Source organism: Choristoneura fumiferana, chromosome 3, assembly GCF_025370935.1.
Source record: "Choristoneura fumiferana chromosome 3, NRCan_CFum_1, whole genome shotgun sequence".
NCBI lineage: Eukaryota > Metazoa > Arthropoda > Insecta > Lepidoptera > Tortricidae > Choristoneura > Choristoneura fumiferana.
This window is the reverse complement of record NC_133474.1, coordinates 15,003,991-15,022,125: the sequence shown is the minus strand read 5'-3', so window position 1 is coordinate 15,022,125 and position 18,135 is coordinate 15,003,991. Positions and strand designations below refer to the sequence as shown.

The following is an 18,135-nucleotide window of genomic DNA, read 5'->3' as shown; positions in this document are numbered from 1 at the left end:
TCACTTTTCCACAAAATTGGAATTTCCTTCATAATCCTTCGTCTACGACGAGCCAGTCTTTTCCTCAACCGAAATATGAATAATGTCCGTTCATTTGAAATTCTGAAGAGGTCGTCATTGCTTTCTCATAGTACTTTATGAACTGTCTTAATACAAAAAGATAAAACAAAATTATAACCCTCTATGGCAGTTGGGTACATTCAGGCTTAAATTTTTTTTTTCGACTTTTTTTATTTGTTTGCCTTATTTATAATATCTGAATTCCTATGAATATCAAAAGCTATTGAAAACAAATGAAATTTACATAAATTCAGATCAGATTGCATCTCGGAACATCAATGTCAAAATGGCTTGATATATACTTGCCTATATCCATGTCCCTGTCCTACTTCTACATAGCACAATAGGCTATGAAAGGGCGAAAGCGGCACGTGTAACCTTTTACCTTTAACTGTTTTTATACCCATAAATAATAACATTTCTCCCTAGTGTTAAGTTGAAGTCTCTCCACTGTTGAGACGTGGCATTGACACCTAATTTTTGGTTAGTGACCATATTATTTTTGAAATAGTCTTGAGGGTTAGGACACAATAAGAAAAAAAGAAGCAGTATGTTATCACGATCACACTCTTTGCTATTATTGATTTTCTTATATTTAAGAGTAGGTACATACGTATACGTACACGTATATGTACCTACGCAAAAAGCAATAGCTTACGTAAAGAAGCAATATTTAGGTTCAATAGCACTATCACCTACGTAGGTGATGGTGCTATTTAACCTATTGCTTCTTTTTTTTCATTACAAAAAAAATACTCATTCAGTTTTTAATACATCTTCTTTAAAAATGGCCTGCCAGTATGAGGTACAGCCACCTTATTTTCTTTTCTTCTGAAATCTGAGTCCGCTACTCCTTCCTGGAACGTACAAATAATCATTTTTGATTGATATTTTTTAACCTAACTCTTTCTCGTTATATTATTAATTTTGAAATTACCATTTCTCTTTTTTCATCACCAGGATTGTCTACGTCTTGTGCGCTGTTCTTAGATTGGTCGTCTAAGTTCGCCATCGTAGATTCTAACACAAAAATAATTGCATATTAGTATTCAGATTCTTACTATTTTTAGCTGTTTATAAAAGTAAAGGGATTTGCCCACTTTTTCTTTTTAACCCCCCAAGCAAAAAAGGGGTGTTATAAGTTTGACCGCTATGTGTGTCTATCTGTTTGTGGCACCGTTGCTCTTAAACTGGTAGACAGATTTGAATGCGTTTTTTTTTATTTGAAAGCAAGTTTAATAGCGATGGATCTTAGACATGTGTTATCAAAATCGGTTCAGCCGTTTTTAACCCCTGACGCAAAAAACCCCTCGTTATAAGTTTGACCGCTATGTGTGTCTGTGTGTCTGTATGTCTGTGTGTCTGTGTGTTTGTCTGTGGCACTGTAGCTCTTAAACGGGGTGGACCGATTTGAATGCGGTTTTTTTTATTTGAAAGCTGGTTTTCTAGCGATGGATCTTAGATATGCTTTATCAAAATCGGTTCAGCCGTTTCAAGATCATCAGCTCGTTTGTTCGCTGCGGTAGGAATCTTAGACGCATAATGGGTATTTACTTTACTTTCAAACATATTTGAGACCTACAATTTGAAACACCCATGTATGCTATATAACTATGCAAGATTATGGAATTCTCAGCCTGATGCTGCAGCCAGGATATCCAGAACACTAGTAGGTACACTCTTGATAAAACTATAGCAGATATATCGTGTTTGGATTCGTTTTGATCAGTATTTGATTCTACATACAATGCGATGGTGGCAACAGGATGAGCTGATGCTGCAGCCAGAATATCCAGCACACTAGTACACTCTATAAAAAATAATAGCACATATGTCGTGTTTGGATTCCTTTTGATCAGTATTTGATTCTACATACAATGCAATGGTGGCAACACGATGAGCTGATGCTGCAGCCAGGATATCCAACACACTAGTACACTTTTTAAAAAATAATAAAGCAGTTTAAAAATTAATTGTTTCAGTTCATTACTACATCGGTAGACGGCGGCCGCACTGCTGCATCACAAGAGAGCGTAATCGCTCTTGAAAAAATAAGTAGGTACAGTCACATTCACATGCATTAATATCTGCTACAGCGGAGCGTGCAAAATATCTGACACATCCTAGCAGCCCTAGAAATAGAGTGATATCAGATATTTATGCGCGCTCTGTTGTGCTAGATATTGGTTCGGGTGACTGTAGTACTGCTATGTTCTATCCATATCTGTGACTATGTTCTATGCAGCGTTCGTAACCACGAACTTGCAATCTGCATCGATACTTAAGTATTGACTGTACCATGACTGAGATTTAGCACTGCACTTCTTTTGTCCGTATTTCTAAAGCATTTGTGTAGATAATTACCGTAAGCATGATTAACATAAAATTGTGCTTTTATTTAATTTTCAGTCCGTTGAAGAAACAAAAATTGACCACTGAGTTTGTTTAAAAAATATTACGTGCTTAGCTTACCATCGTAGTTGTTGCTTTGAGCCTCTGTTGTTGCTAATAATAAAAAATGGATAAATTACTTTGAGTTTATGAAGATGTTTAGATGTTTGTTACTCAAACATGAAAAAACGGCTAACTTCATCTGCAAAGAATTCGTTTATTATACCTAGTAATCCCGCAGAAACTATAAAATTTCCCGGAATAGAAGCATTCTAAGGCCTGTTCACGGTCTCAAACTATTAAACAACAAACTCACATTCGCATTTATTACTTAGGACACAAAAGTTTTTGCATGTCGACATCGAAATCAAAAACCAATTTATGCGTTGAATGAATGTTGTACTGTTCAGTTTTAAGAGCGTTTATACCTGCTGAGCTGGCAACGTTGCATTTTTGTTAGTTTTTTTCGATTATTCCTTAAAAATTGAATGAATATTAAAAATATAGTCTGATAGAACACTTCTAAATACATAAGTTAATGTGTCTTCCAATAATTCTTCGTGATAGACTTTTATATTCTTTAAAAAGGAATTAATGTTTATAACCGGTTTTTAAAGAAAATAAAAGTCTGTATCGAATAATTATTGGAGTAGACACATTATCTCATATATTAAGAAATGTTCTATCAGACAACATTTTAATTTTCATTCAATTTTTATGAAATAATCGAGAAAGACTAACAAAAATGCAACGTTGCCAGCTCAGCAGGTATAAAGGCTCTTAATATTTTTGGCTGTAAATATTACCGACAGATATTGCATACTGGTATAAAACACCCGCGTCAAATTCTACGAGGATAAAAATTAGCCTATGGAATAATCTCCAGATGTCCAGCTATCCAAATACATACTTACCAAATTTAGTTTAATTATCTTGTAGATGTAATCTTTCGCATTATAACATTAGTAGGATAGCAGGATTACAACTACCTTAGGGGGAATTAAGGAGATTGAAGGTAGAAATGTCACACTGACGATATATAGGTAGTGCCACCAGAATTAAGGGCACACACACAAGAACATATTATTGTCATGTAATGACAGCCGAATTTCGACATTCACTCATTTTCATTAATTCTCCTTTTATGCAATCAGTTTTATGTATTTAGCTGTGTATGTAATCATTCACTTCAACTCTCGTAGAACTTATATCTAACCTATTTATATTTTGCTAGTATAACTAAATATATTTAGAGACCTACTTACATTGTATTTGGGCAACAATAATATTGTTGAAATATTGAGCCAAACTTTCTATACGAGCAGTTTTTTCTAAAAACAAACCAAATGTATTTTAAAAAAAAGATGTTCAAGGAAAGTATGTTAGGTAATAAATTAATAATTCCTTATGTGCTTCAAAATAATATAAAGGTACTTACCAAGCAATACAGGAGGTTTAAATTGCATAATGCGGGCTTCCACTGAAAAACAAGCGCAAATAATAAAATATAACGTGTGTTGTGTTTGATATTTATTTTGTACAATGAAGTGTTTACATACGTACATAAATTACAAGAAAATAGTATTAGTGAATTTCAATACAAAATCGCTTATACTATTAGCTTGTAATTTGTTGTGCAGTTGGGCCCAGGTTGTGTTAAAATTATATTTTAAATACAAGCTTTATTGCCGATAGTACTTTTTATTGACTGTTCTTGTATTAGATAGCCAAACTACATTCTCTACAAGTATCAAGTTTTAAGGCGATGCTTATATGTATTTATGTATGTGATTATTATGTAGGTACTTACCTACATACGAACATGCAAACTTTGCAAGTTAAATAAAAGCTTGTGATAAAGGAGTAAGCATAAGCAAAGTAAGGTCTTTTTAGGACATACCTAATCAATAATCATAGTTTCAAATGTTAATTAAAGCTTTTGTCTTCTGTGTTGTGTTCAATAACAATAAGGAAAGTACTAAGGAACATATTTTTTTATTGAAATCCATTATTGTTGTAGGTAGCTGGCATTATTATTGTTTACATTTCGAATAAGCCACGTTTTCGATCTTCGCCATCCATCCAATTCAGTTTCAACAATGTTTCCACTTTCAACCGGTCGACTGCCTACACGCTATTTACATGTAAAAAAAAACTTAATAGAACACACATATCAATAAAATAAAACAGTACTTACGTATTTTCTCCACTTCTTCGTCCACTGGACTAAATCCAACTTTGAAACAATTTCCTCGTTAATTTTACAAATCATAATAATAGGTAGTAAAGTTGCTAAAGATATTATTATAACTTACTCATTTTATGGAATCTTCTCAAATCTCTCATTTCGTTGTCTGTTCTCACAGGGCCGATAACTTTCGATTAAGTGAAAAATATAAATTATATAACTTGTATTATAGTACTTATCGATAATATTAATAATCTTACATAGAATTTTATAAAGTAAAAGTCTCTTGGACATCACGGCAGATCAGAGTTGGCAGTTTGCTCGCACATCGTAACAGCATTATAGAGAAGCTATATACTTATAGAGAAAATGTTGCTAGTATCTTTGTCCATGCCACGGGGGGATCTTTTGTACATTTAGGGGCTGTTTCACCATCCATTGATTAGCGTTAACCGACGGTTAAATGTGATGCCGTCTCCGTCTATTCTAACAAACCAAAGAGAGACGGCATCACACCTAACCGCCAGTTAACACTAATCAATGGATGGTGAAACAGTCTCTTATTCTTGTTTTAATTTACTTTTCTTTCAAGTTTAGCTATAGTTTATAATAAATGTTTAGATTAATTTTATTTTTTTGTATCTTTAATTTCTATGTAGGTACCAAAAGTAACTAAAATATTATCTTACCTACATATCGATTACTTACAATCGGAATTGGTGGTGGCCTTTAAGCTGCCCAAATTGCACTGAGTGCGTAGTCTACAAGTATCAAGGTCTCCTGGATCGGTGCACTCGTACCTCCACCGACAAAGAGTGCTGGTTCTGTGAACTGAAAATAATAATATACTAAAATATACTTTGCTACTCAAATGAAAAAGAATAAAACATCTTTGCAAATACATAATTTTATTACGTATATCTCATGATTGCGTATGGCGTATAATTTCGACTAAATCGTAATATAACCATACGTTAAAGAGTTCGTGCTCGTCTGAGCGATCAATCAATATAATTTATCTCCCTTGAACTTAGTGACATTTATACATACATCGATACTGTGTAGGTTTTCATCGTATCTAAATAAATCAGTTCAGATTTTATGGTAAATGGACCATGGATCGCTATTGGCCGAACTATTAGATTATAACCCGTTTATATTAGCTCCACCTGTCACTATATAGGTATTTTATGAATGTAACGGGTCTTTGAACTTTATTTTCACGCACTTCCTATTATGATATTCACATGAAACTTGACATTTACGTACAGTCCTTATGTGAATAGAATAATAATATTACATATTATGTTACCATTAAGCTCATCTGTTAATAGAGCCGGAAGCTAGGCACTAAGTACAACTCCAAGGCAGAATAACGTAACCTAGCCATGTTGGGTATTGTTAGAATAGTCTTAGGATGCACTTTGACCAAGAATGACAATATATATATATTGAGTCTGATAATAGAGCAGTCATGCAGATTTACCAGTAAAGGTTAGATTTGAAACTATTTCCATTCATAAAGTAGCAGTTGAGTTTTTTTATTTAAATAAATTACCTGTTATTGCGCTGCTTGGTCTGGGAGTAGCGGGGTTTCCTTTGATGCGATTCAACATTATTGATTTGTTCCGTTTTTTATTGTTATTTTTTTGTTTATTTGCCTTGTCAGGTTTATCTGAGAAAAAAATATTTCATAGTGTTCAGATTGCCATCTTGATACAGATAATATTGTTAAAACGCTGGGTTTTGTTAACATTACAAGCACTCGATAGTGACGGTGATCAAGCCGACTCGATCTTTGTTGCAGGCTAGTCCCTAGTCAGCTGACATGAGAAATTTACCTTTATTATCTACCCACGTTTTTCGGAGGTAGGTAGAAACAGCATGTTAAACTTATTTTTCTCAAACATGACATGAAATATTGACGTTGTGTTACAAATAATAGACCGAGAAGTATCGTGCGTGCGCGCGGTCACTCCAGCGGCCTGCAAAGAGATTTCATACAACCTTGCAGGCCGCTGGCCGGCAATGCGACCGTCTTTTGTTTCAACGCGCGCTCTGCGACACGCACGGCAACACCACAGCACGCACAGCAGCACCGCCAGCAGCCAGCGCGACACGCTCGTACATAACAGGGCGACCAGACTAGCGTCCCGCCAGCTTCATTTCTTGATTTTTTTTTATTTTCATCACACTTGCTCGTAAACAGTGTCATAACATGCAGGCTACCTTGGTTGCAACCCCCAAATAAAACCCTCGACCTTAAGTGCTTGTCATGAAGCCCAAGGTCGGTAACAAGGTAACAAGGTCTATATCTGCTTGGCCGGCAACCCCCTACTTCCCGGCCTCTACAGTAATGTACTATTATTTTTCATTCAAGTTCTTAAATCTTACCTACGACGTTTGATGCAACAGTTCCGTTCTTGGAAAATCTTTGATTTTTTTGCGTCGTTTTGGGACTTTGCATTCCTTTGACTGGCTTGGCTCCATTAGATAAAGCCACAGTTTTGGTGATTTTCGCTAGATTCATTTTGTCATATTTGCGAGCTGAATTAACTTTTGCCTTAACCCCTTTGTGAACCTTAGTTGAAGCAGAAGTTGTGACAGCTTTTGTTTTATTGTGTTTGATATTTTTGTGTCCTGGGTTAACCATCGATTTTGATGCCTTCTTAATCTTGGATATCCCAGACCTATTGATGTGTTTTGTCTTATTAATTTTATTATTTTTTCGCACTGGATTAAGCACTAATTTCCTTTTCTTTTGAAGTTTACTGACGAGTTTTTCTAGAAAAAAAAGGTTGTATTCACTTTTCTCACATAGATAAAATAATCACAAGATAGAATCAACAATTTAAAAAAGCCAAAACCTTACGTCGACTAGTGTTTGGAGCCCGTCTTTTAATCATTCTTTTATCTTTCCTACTTCTGAATTTATATATTTTCTTTACATTCCCTTGTGGTGTTTCAGTCGAATTTGATTTTCTTAATACTGGTAACAGGAAAATAGGTATTATGAATAGTTAACATGTATAACCAGGAATAACAACATACATAATAATGTTGACTTACAAAGGTACTTGCTGGTTCTTGGTGAAATTTTGACAATTTGATCTGAAAAAAATTAGAAATTTTATAGTACGAGTAACTGATTGGTTCCAGTTGTTGTTTGCAATATTTTAGGGACACGTACCTTCGATATTTAATAAATACGCTGGTGCTGTTACTTGTGTAGGCATTCGTCGTGCTTCTAAAACATAATATATTAGATGGTATCAGTATCAGTACCTACAAACAAAAACTAAAACGTTCGTATTCTTATTTCAATTACCGTCTCCGCTTATAGCTAGAGCCTGAAGAGCATCGAGACCAATTATATCCTTATCTGAAATTTAAAAATAAATATTGTATTTTAAATCTTTTGCAGTTTATAGAAACCTTACAGAATATGAGTACACAACAAAGACTTCCAATCTTAAATCTCTGTCGATTCATTCAATCTTTGTCCGTTTAATTTAGGGGGCAACTTCAGTGCCTAACTACTTACAGAATCGATCCTTAAAATTATTTTAACAATTGAAAACTAGACTTCGATCCCCGGTTGGGACAGATTATTATGTATTAAAAATACTTAACCTCATTGTGCCGTAGGCACAACCTTTATATACCTACTCCAGAGTAACGACCATCACCAGAGTAACCATGACCATTGCCACTGTAATGTGGTCTAAACGTCGAGGTAATTATTACTCGTTTATTAGCGTCATAAGTCCCGCCCTAATTGTGGTATTAATTACGAGTGAAAATCATGAAAATTTAAAACTCCAGAGTTATTATAAACTAGCTGTTGCATGTAACTTTTACGAAGAATTAGGTTATTACTTTCTCTAGAACTATATATATTACGGGATGAAACTTAGATAGCTCTATCCACAGATTAATTTGTTAAATAAACCTAGTTACCTTTCTTCGTTGACTAAATGAAAGGTAACTCAAAGCAAGCATGTGTCATAGTAATTACACAATTCAGAATTAATAAATTAATGACAAAGAGTTAAGAAATAATATAAACTAACTGCATGGTCAATCTTACCTTTCATTCTACCAATTGACATATAGGTAAGAAATTGTAAGAAGTTGGTCTAGGATTATTTTTGGAATATTTTCTAAAGAGGTCCTATTGCTAAATTAACTTCTTAGATCAGTGTGACAATAAAGTGAGGTTCAACGACTATCTATAAAATGTTTTAATGTAGATAACTCCAATTTAAATGTAAGTAGTTGCCATCAATTGCTAAGTTAGAAAATTTTACTCCAGGTAAATAAATATGTTCTAAATTCGATTCAAATCCGTCCAGCCGCGAAAGAGTAACACACAGACGACATCACAAAACTTCGAATTAGTGATATTTATTAGTAAGATGAAAACATACCTTCTAAAGTTACTATGCGGTGTGGTCCAAAAACTGTAAATTTATTTAATTATTATGTCAGCAAGTAAGTGTTTCCTTTTGCATATAAGTAGGCACATAAAATGTTGAAACGAAAAACATACAGAAAGATTCGAATATGACATCTGCCAAAGCTTCAGGACTCTTCGACGAGCTCACGATGCCTTTTCCTTCTACAAATACGATTAATTTTAGTAGGTAAATAAAAAAAACATAATTAGATGGGTAATTATGATGCGTATGTAATAAAATAAATAAATTACCTCCAGGGTGTTCGACTGCAAAGCAAACGTTATCATTTAGCTATAATATTATTTAAGGTGCCTATTGTTAATTCCGTAAAATATTGAACTGATCTAAATAACATTTTTCTTCGTGAAAATAAACATTTAAATAGTTACGAAACAAACCTTTTTCCATCAATTTCTGGGTTACTGGGAGTAATTCATGTGGAGTAAAAGTATCACCTGAAAATGTATTAACAGATAAACATTTACATACATATCATTAACTTTTACGAAGTGATTTATCCTATATAATATACCTTATATCATTTCTTACCCGCTTTGATTCCGCGTACGGCCACATTTTCATCCTCTGAAAATCAAGGAATCAGTTATTATTCCATGGCTTTTTCTGGGTTTCAAGATATTTATTCTACTTACCATCATCTGGTGGAATATCTAATTTGCCGGGGGATTCTGCAATATCTGTATTTCCTTCTACCGGTGGATCTTCTTTAGCCGGGTTAACTTGAATTTCTTCATTTGATTGTTCTTGATCATCGTCATTTTGGGAATTTTCTACATCTACGTTGTTTTCATCATTTAAATGGTCCTCTTCTGCCTGTGCTTCCTCCTCTGGTGGATTTTCGAACGTCGGCTCGGCATCGTCTTTAAGTGGACCACTAACAGCGTCATCGTTAATAGCTGTTTCGTGCTGTTTTCTTAGATTGAGTTTAGGATGTTTAGCATATTGTGGGACGTTAACGTCACCTACAAATAGAATATTCGTTATATTAGCTTCGGTCTGTAATTCGTGACAGTAAAACTCGACAGTCATTATTATGTGGGAAATCTTTGATGATCACTGTTGATGATTATTAAAATTTGTAGGTTCTACAGGCTATACAAAGTTTTATAGCCTTATGTCAGTGAGCTTATGTCAGTAAAAACTAGTAGAATACATACATATACAGCATTGGGTATTTACTAAATATGGGCATGTAAGTACTGATTATGTGTTCTACGAGTTTTTTTATCAATTATGATTTTATTTGAATACAGAGTACCTAATGTAATGATTTTTTTTAAAAGCCGTGGTGGCCTAGTGATTTCACCTCTGGCCTCTCAAGCAGAGGATCGTGGGTTCAATCAAACTCCGGCTCGCACCTTTGAGTTTTTCGAATTTCATATGCGAAATAATATTACATTTGGAATTTACCACGAGCTTTACGGTGAATGACAACATCGTGATGAAACCTGTACAAACCGGCGAAGCAATTCAATGGTGTGTGTGAAGTTCCCAATCCGCACTGGGTCCGCGTGGGAGCTACGGTTCAAGCCCTCTCATTCTGAGAGTAGTCCTGTGCCCAGCAGTGTGACGTATATAGGCTGGGATGATGTATGATATTTTTATTGAATAATATTTAAAAATACTTACGATATTTAACATGTCCATAGCTTCCTCCTATTTTAGTCGCACGTACTCGTACCTAGAGAAATGAAGCATTTTTTTTAATTAATCGGTATTTCCAGACTCCCAGCTCTAATTATCATACCTAAATACTATTACTTACTGAAATAAATAAAACTGTTAGTATCAAGAAAACAGTAATTCTTCCCATTTTCAATCATAGTATGGTTGCAGCGAAAAGGACTCATGATAAAAACAATTAAAAATGTTGATGAAATTGCAATAACCATATCCGTGACTTTACTGCCTTTGTGGTAATGTAGCGACCACGAAATATACTACACATTTTTAGAACTTGCATGCATTTGTTAGATAAAATCCCTGACATGGACGAAAACTCAGGCCTATTTGTGAATGGAGACGTACTATCTTCTGGCGGCATTATAAATCATTGGATGGCGGCGAGCACGCATCATTATTAATTAATATAATAAATAAGCAAGATACATGAAACGTAGGTAGCTGTGTAGGGTTTGACAGCAATACCACTACATATGTCAATCCGGATGCAGGACGAGTGTAGGTACAGGTAGGTACACAACCAATCCAAATGCAGCAAGGTGAGACAGGGAGACTTGATTTCGACAAACTGTACAAAAAAGCGTTGGAGGACGTTTTTAAGTTTTGGGTTGAAATGGATTCGGCATCAACATCAACGGCGAGTGCGTCACTCGCTCACCTTCATTTTGTCGATGATATACGAGTCGCTGGAGGAGCACGCTATGCTCTGTGACCTTAGCATCGTCTCCTAACGGGTGGGTTTTATAGTGGATATGGACAAGACTAAGATCATGGTTAATATTCATGTCACACCCGTACCTGTCATTAGGAACGATAAATTCGATGTTGTTGACCACTATCTTTACCTTGGACAATTTGGCCAATTAGGCAGGCTTAACTTCAAGAAAGAAATCGCTGCCGACTGATAATAATGATGATGATCAGGTAGTCTAGCTAAAAAGCTTTAGTTTTCGTGAATTTCTTCAAAATGATTTCGTGAGGCCAGGCTAGGCTGCCTTCCAAATCCTGTTTAATGCCCTGTTTGCCTGGTGTGAGGTAGGCTGTTATTGTAGCAAACACAAAAGTCCCTTGTGTAAATACACCGCTAATACTTAGTAGAAATGAAGAAAACAAACTCTCCAGAATGTGTCATATTGACGCTTAAGAACATTTGAATAAAATTATTTTTAATTTATCCGCATTGTGTGCATGGCCAGCCGCCGAGAACGTCGAGTTGCGTTCCGGCGGTTGGCGATGAAAAAAGGCGGCTGAATTTTCGTGACGGCCACCCATATGAACTATCCCATTATCTAATAAATAATAAATATTTTAAAATCAGTTCAAAGTGAAATATTGTAGAATATATATAGTATCTATGTATCAGTAGGTGGGTAGGTATATAAAATAATATATACTGAGCGGCAAAAAATCTGGTCCTCAAATCACACTGAGCCATCACACCAGAATGAAAGAAGGTAAATTATATTACCAACCTTCACACTAGTAGTAAGGATGGGAAACCGTGGGGAAACCTGACGCATTAGTGTGAAGGTTGGGAACCTCTTGAGATAAACACAAGTGTTACAACCTTTTCAGATAAATATCGTGACGTACCCGTGGTCCAACCATAGTTTGTTCAACTGCTTTTCGACAACTGAAATTACCTAACTAACCTATCCTACCTATTTTTGTATTAAAATACAATATTTATATAAATAAGTGGAACCTAGCAGTGGGACCAACAGTCCGAAAGGTAAACCGCTTGCCTGGTTACCCAACGTTAATACTGTACCTACTCATATGTATGATCCACCGTTACACTGATTATTTTAAAATAGGTTAGTATGAAGGCTGGGAAAGTAATTTCCCTACCTTAACACTGGGGTGCAGGCTCAGTGTGAAGGTGGGTCGGACGGGAAAATTTTGTATGAAGAGTGGGCCAAATTTGGTGCCGCTGAGTATACATTACCCAGGGGGATCAGCAACAACTAAAAACAAAATCATCAAAACTTTAGCTGACTTAAACGAGTAAAAGTTATTATGAAATCGGTTCATTGTATAGGTAGAGTGTTTCGAGCTATTTCTTCTTAGTTCATGTTCCTTACGTTGTTTCAAATTAACCAAACTATCGGCACGCTACGTAATTTTAATGTATTTAAAAGTCACGCAAGTCTAACTACAATAATTATGTGGTATTTACCTAGTTGAGATTATGAGACGTACCTACCTATTTTATTATTTTATTACTTTTCTATTGCATGTTTAATTATGGACTATGACACGAGTAGGTAGGTACATACCGCAGCACGTTATAACTTAGAACTAGGTAGGCACTTACATAACCCTTCATAAAATAAAATTAATGTAAGTTTGAGTATATAGGTATCTAGAGGCTACCAGCATAGAAACCCTGAAATTTTGTTTTTGTTTTGCAAAACAGAACGGAATACATTCTCATAATGAAACTATTTACTCCCAAGGGCCTAAATAACATGAGCACTTCAACATCTGGCAAAATGTATTGTAATTAAATATCTACCCTGATAAATGTTTTTAGCATTGTTGTTAACTCTTACAAACAAAACGGCATGTTACAGAAAAAAGTTACCAAACTTATTGCTACCTTGAGCCCCGTTTTAGGTAATTAAAAGAATTCTGTTTGCTTCTGATATAACGTCCGTATATTTTTGTTCGATCGTTTAATCTGCTTACTCACTACAATGACTCCTGTTTATTCGCGGTTTGCCCAGCCACGTAATTAAGGGATAGACGCAGCACAAAACGGGGAAGCCTTTGTTTCCGATCCCGTTTAAGGCGAGTGATTTACATGGATCTTGTTTTAGATTAATTAAATTATGAAGACGTTACTTACTGTTTTTTATTTACCGTAAGGTATATTTAATTACATTTAATGGTGAGCTTGTCCATTTTAGTCTCGCCGTGTCTACGTATTAAACTCGCCGGTGTGGAACCAAGTGATTTGATTACAGGGTCGTGGTCGGGTCGCTCGCTTGTCAGGCTCTGCAGCGGTGAAAGGTTGCGGCGCGATGACCCGCCAGCGCGCGCGCAGTCCACGCGCCCATGCGCCGCGCCGGTAGCAACCGCTCGATCCATTGTCAGTTGCAGTTTCGCCACTTAGTTCGACTCTCACCGCAGATGCTGAACCCAACTAATTGCTATACAGTTTCGTAAAGAACGCATTGTCCGTTTAATCTAGATCCCTTTGTTGCTTTCTGCAACTTGTTACTATACGGGGGGGGGGAGGTTATCTAAAGCGACCTCTATTGTGCGCGGATGAAAAGAAAGAAAAAGTGATAAGAGCGCCGTGTTACGTTACATTGCAGCTTTAAACACATCTATTCAGGAAATGTATTTCTAAATTTCTAAAGATTTCTATTTCTCGAAACATGCGCAATGAAATAAAATAAATAGCTTCCGTCCTTAGTAATTGTTGCTTATAATTACCGTGACCAGGTATTGTTTTATTAAATGTTTATATTCTAGTGATGTTTATTGCACATACCTAATTCGGTATTGGTGTCATTAATTGTAAAGATTTTACTATGCGTAGCAGCCAAAAATGTTCGTTTTTGTATTGTCGAAACATTCAATATTTCATCGAAGTTGTTATGTTATTTCTATTGCAGAAACCAAACTGGAAAGTTCGTGAGAACTTTGAATATTTGCTTTGTGTCATTCGGGAATAAAGCGACTCTCTGAATGGACTGCAATACGTTACCGTCAGACACAGTCCAGTAGGGCTAAAGAGGAAGGATAAATGTTAGTTCGCGTATGTAGGATGATTGAGCAAATTTGTAATAAATTATTGAAAATAAAGGAATAACATTTGATTTTGGGCGGATATTCCGCTTGCCTACCTCACATAATTTTACACCAGCCGATAGGGATCCACCGCGCCGTGCCGTCTAGACGCGACCGCCGCGCTAGACTAGTTTGCCGACTGCTCGGCCGAGGGCCTGTCTGGTTGCCAGTGCTCCGACCGATCCACCGAAACATCTAAAAACAGATACTAACTTTATAGAGATGTAGTACCTAAGATGCGATTTTCAGGGAGCCGTCGAGGGGAAGAGGCAGGTAAAGGTGTCGGAAGGATATTGGATTGAATCGTTTTTCAATCTCCTGCGGCAGAATCTTATTCACGTGACATAACAGCTTGAAATAGTCGGGTCGTAATGTTGTCACCTATGTTCTGGTGTCGTCATGGAGCTAAGTGTATTCATTAGAGCCCCTCCGCTGAGACTGACCTTGACTCGGCCCCTCGCTAATGCGCAAAAACTATTTACAGATCAGCACGATTCATCACCTCAGTTAACAAACAGTAATGATGTATTTAACGTATTATCTCTGTTTTCTTGTAAAATTCATCCGAATAGATGCTTTAGTTCAATGAAACAGCTTTGTCCGACAACATGGTATTAGAAATTGAAGCATTGTTACAGAACAAAACAACTCAATCCATTATCTACAACTGAATACTTCCTTTCACTTTACCAACACACAGACGTCAATTTGAGGTAATCTCCGGCCATTTACCACAAAAACAATGAACCATTACTTACACATGCGTTCCTTTACATATAGGTATAGGAGTAGCTACATACCTACCTTTTTAGGCTTCCGGAGCCAAAATGGCAAAAACGGAACCCTTATAGTTTCGCCATGTCTGTCTGTCTGTCTGTCTGTCCGTCCGTCCGCGGCTTTGCTCAGGGACTATCAATGCTAGAAAGCTGTAATTTTGCACGGATATATATGTAAACTATGCCGACAAAATGGTGGTGGTAGGTGCAAATTGTAATTAAAATCGAGCGTCGTCCCCCCTCTAAAATCTAAACCGGTGGGAAATTCAGGATGGTAGTAAGTACATATCAAACTTTCAAGGAAAACTACAACGGTTAAGTTTGCTTGAGAATTATTAGTAGTTTAAGAGTAAATAGCAGCGTAAGGTATAAAATATACCTAAACTATGGAAGATTCAGTATAAAATATTACTTAATTTTTTCGTAATAGCTACGGAACCCTATTTTGGGCGTGTCCGACACGCTCTTGGCCGGTTTTTAAGTTCCTTGGTAGGTATACACCGGTGAAGTCTTCTAAGTACCTTTGCCGTGTCATGGCAAAACACTATCTAAAAAAACCTACTTTCAGAAGTCGCAAAAACTTTTCTTCTTTATTTGCCACAGACCCGTGAATATTCATCTGATTTTGATTAAATTTGGATAAATTACAAATAATATGCAACTAACTGTAGACAAAGAAACATAATACAAGATTTATACTTTTTCGTGCATTCTCAAGCAAAATCACGTTAAAAATAAAAAAGTTTGATTTACAATAAACAGACTAATAATAACAAATCAAAACACTCACTCCAAATTTATCATGTAATTGTTACGACAAAACACTAACTTTAGGTACTGACTGAAGAAAAGGTGAGTTTTGTTTTGGCAAAACACGTTTTCTGGAGGAGGTGTTTAGTCGAATCAGGATCCTAGGTTTTAAGAGTTACAGTGTAAATTTCAATGAACTTTTACAATGTTATTGGTAGAAAATCAGTATACTCTAAATATGTACGTATAGATTAAGTCTATTTATAAGGCTAATTTAACAGTGTTACCACAAAACACTGTAAATTGAGTTACAGTGTTTTGTCATAGCACGGCAGACCTAACTATTGCTTTGAGCACCTTCATTAACAAGCTGATCATTAATTTTGAGTCGTGAAGCTCTCGTAGCTATAATTTTATAACGGTGTGACACTGCTTTTTTTTCAAATTAGTTTCGCTGAATCTCGCTTCTCCAATAGATCACCGCCGTGACTAATCATCAAAAACATAATCGGTGGTTCGTAGCTTTCTCTGTTTCTCTCAGCTTGCTCTTAAATTATTAAATTCACCGCATCTTAAAGTTTACTTTATTATGTAGGATATTTTCGAGTGACTTGCTTAAAGTTTGATCGCGAAGTGTTTAAAAGCCCAACATCGCGACATCATCGACAACATCGCGAGGCCGTAAAGCGAACGAGTTTATGGTGGTCAGGCGAACGCAGCAATGTAATACAACTTGCACTATTTTTCTTGCAGATCTAAACTGGGCTTTAAAGTGATGTTCCCGATGAAGCGGAATGTGATCTCTAGAGATCGGATAACCTATTTGACCGGTGATGGAGCGCGTCAGGGATATCGCAAGTGCTCTCCTCGAAACGTTTCTATCTCTTTAGCACTCTCACAAAGCGAGTTGAAACCCGCAAGCCTCTTGTCAGTAGTCGAGGGGCTCACGGCGGCTTAGCGCGGTTCGCGGGCAACGGTGCCGCTGACGGAGGCTTCACACGGAATAATATCAATACCAGCACAAGAACGCCTTCAACAAAATGTGACACCCTTACAGACTTTAATGACACAGGCCGATGAAAATGCTACGTTGAACTTATTTTAATAGATGCTATTTCCATCACAGTGACTGCTTACTGCAGTAAGTAGTTGAATTGAGTGAAAACGTAAATATTTTCGCACACTTAGTTTACTTGGTGTCTGCTTCGTGTCTTACAACCGGATTTATGTCTAACGTGTAGAGGTATAGGTACGGATACTTAAGTATGGGCGCACGTCAAGTGAGACAACAGCCTTTTATTGAAGATGCGAGCGAATACGAATGTAATCTAAACAATACAATTAACTACTCTTTATTGTACACCACATAGTAAGCGATACAGAAAACAGGTGCAGTCACCAGCATTAAAATCTGCCATAGCGGAGCGTGCAAAAATATCTGACACGTCCTTCCGGCCCTAGAAATAGAGTCGTATCAGATATTTATGCACGCTTGTTGTGTCAGATATTGGTGCTGGTGACTGTACTATTGCACAGAGAGAAAATTACAAGGTAAGCAATAGGCGGCTTTATCGGTTCAGAGCGACCTCTTCTTGGCAACCTTTTTCAATAGTAGTATATAATATTAAATAGTACTCGAAAAATCCCGTTTCACCCACTACTCTACCAATAGAGTAAAATGTAAGTCAAGTTCATAATTAACGTCGAATGTCAGTGGTTGTGGCGAGGGCGCTTCCCGGCCTGACTGGCGTCTACGTCCGGGCTGTGACATCACCACTTATAAGCTCCACACTTGTTACACTGGCAACCGACTATACTCGGTGTGGTGGGATAGATATTTAACTAAATAAGTAAACGGTGTCTTAAATGTTGAAACTCCCCCATTAAACTATCTAAAAATTTTCATTTTTTTATATATATACTAATACGATAATGTTAAGGTATACGAAGATAGAGAGTATTTAGAAATCTTTGTGTGTTCATTTTTGTCGACAACACAATTCAA

At 36.3% G+C, this 18,135-nt stretch overlaps 2 protein-coding genes across 4 annotated transcripts in view; one reads left to right on the top strand and one right to left on the bottom strand.

Moving 5' to 3' along the window:
• LOC141426705 (uncharacterized) overlaps positions 1 to 18,135 on the top strand; it is a 173,109-nt gene that overhangs the window by 35,909 nt on the left and 119,065 nt on the right. The gene's annotated exons all lie outside the window — the stretch shown is intronic.
• LOC141426707 (uncharacterized) lies at positions 610 to 10,962 on the bottom strand. Its single transcript, XM_074085829.1, has 22 exons — positions 10,886 to 10,962; positions 10,750 to 10,801; positions 9,753 to 10,082; positions 9,649 to 9,684; positions 9,498 to 9,554; positions 9,351 to 9,365; positions 9,192 to 9,260; positions 9,070 to 9,102; positions 7,968 to 8,021; positions 7,830 to 7,886; positions 7,709 to 7,750; positions 7,512 to 7,628; positions 7,034 to 7,423; positions 6,198 to 6,314; positions 5,348 to 5,470; positions 4,767 to 4,826; positions 4,649 to 4,687; positions 3,890 to 3,931; positions 3,717 to 3,782; positions 2,533 to 2,565; positions 998 to 1,080; positions 610 to 917 (listed from the first exon to the last, which is right to left on the bottom strand). Exons 1-22 carry the CDS (start codon positions 10,931 to 10,933, stop codon positions 828 to 830), a joined length of 1,953 nt encoding a protein of 650 aa, XP_073941930.1. The 5' UTR covers positions 10,934 to 10,962; the 3' UTR covers positions 610 to 827.

Coding starts and splice junctions, on each gene's coding strand:
- LOC141426707 (XM_074085829.1), bottom strand. CDS start 10,933: ATGGGAAGAATTACTGTTTTCTTGATACTAACAGTTTTATTTATTTCA. Junction 9,103..9,191: donor TGTCATATTCGAATCTTTCT/GTATGTTTTTCG, acceptor ATAAATTTACAG/TTTTTGGACCACACCGCATA. Junction 3,783..3,889: donor TAAACCTCCTGTATTGCTTG/GTAAGTACCTTT, acceptor GTTTGTTTTTAG/AAAAAACTGCTCGTATAGAA.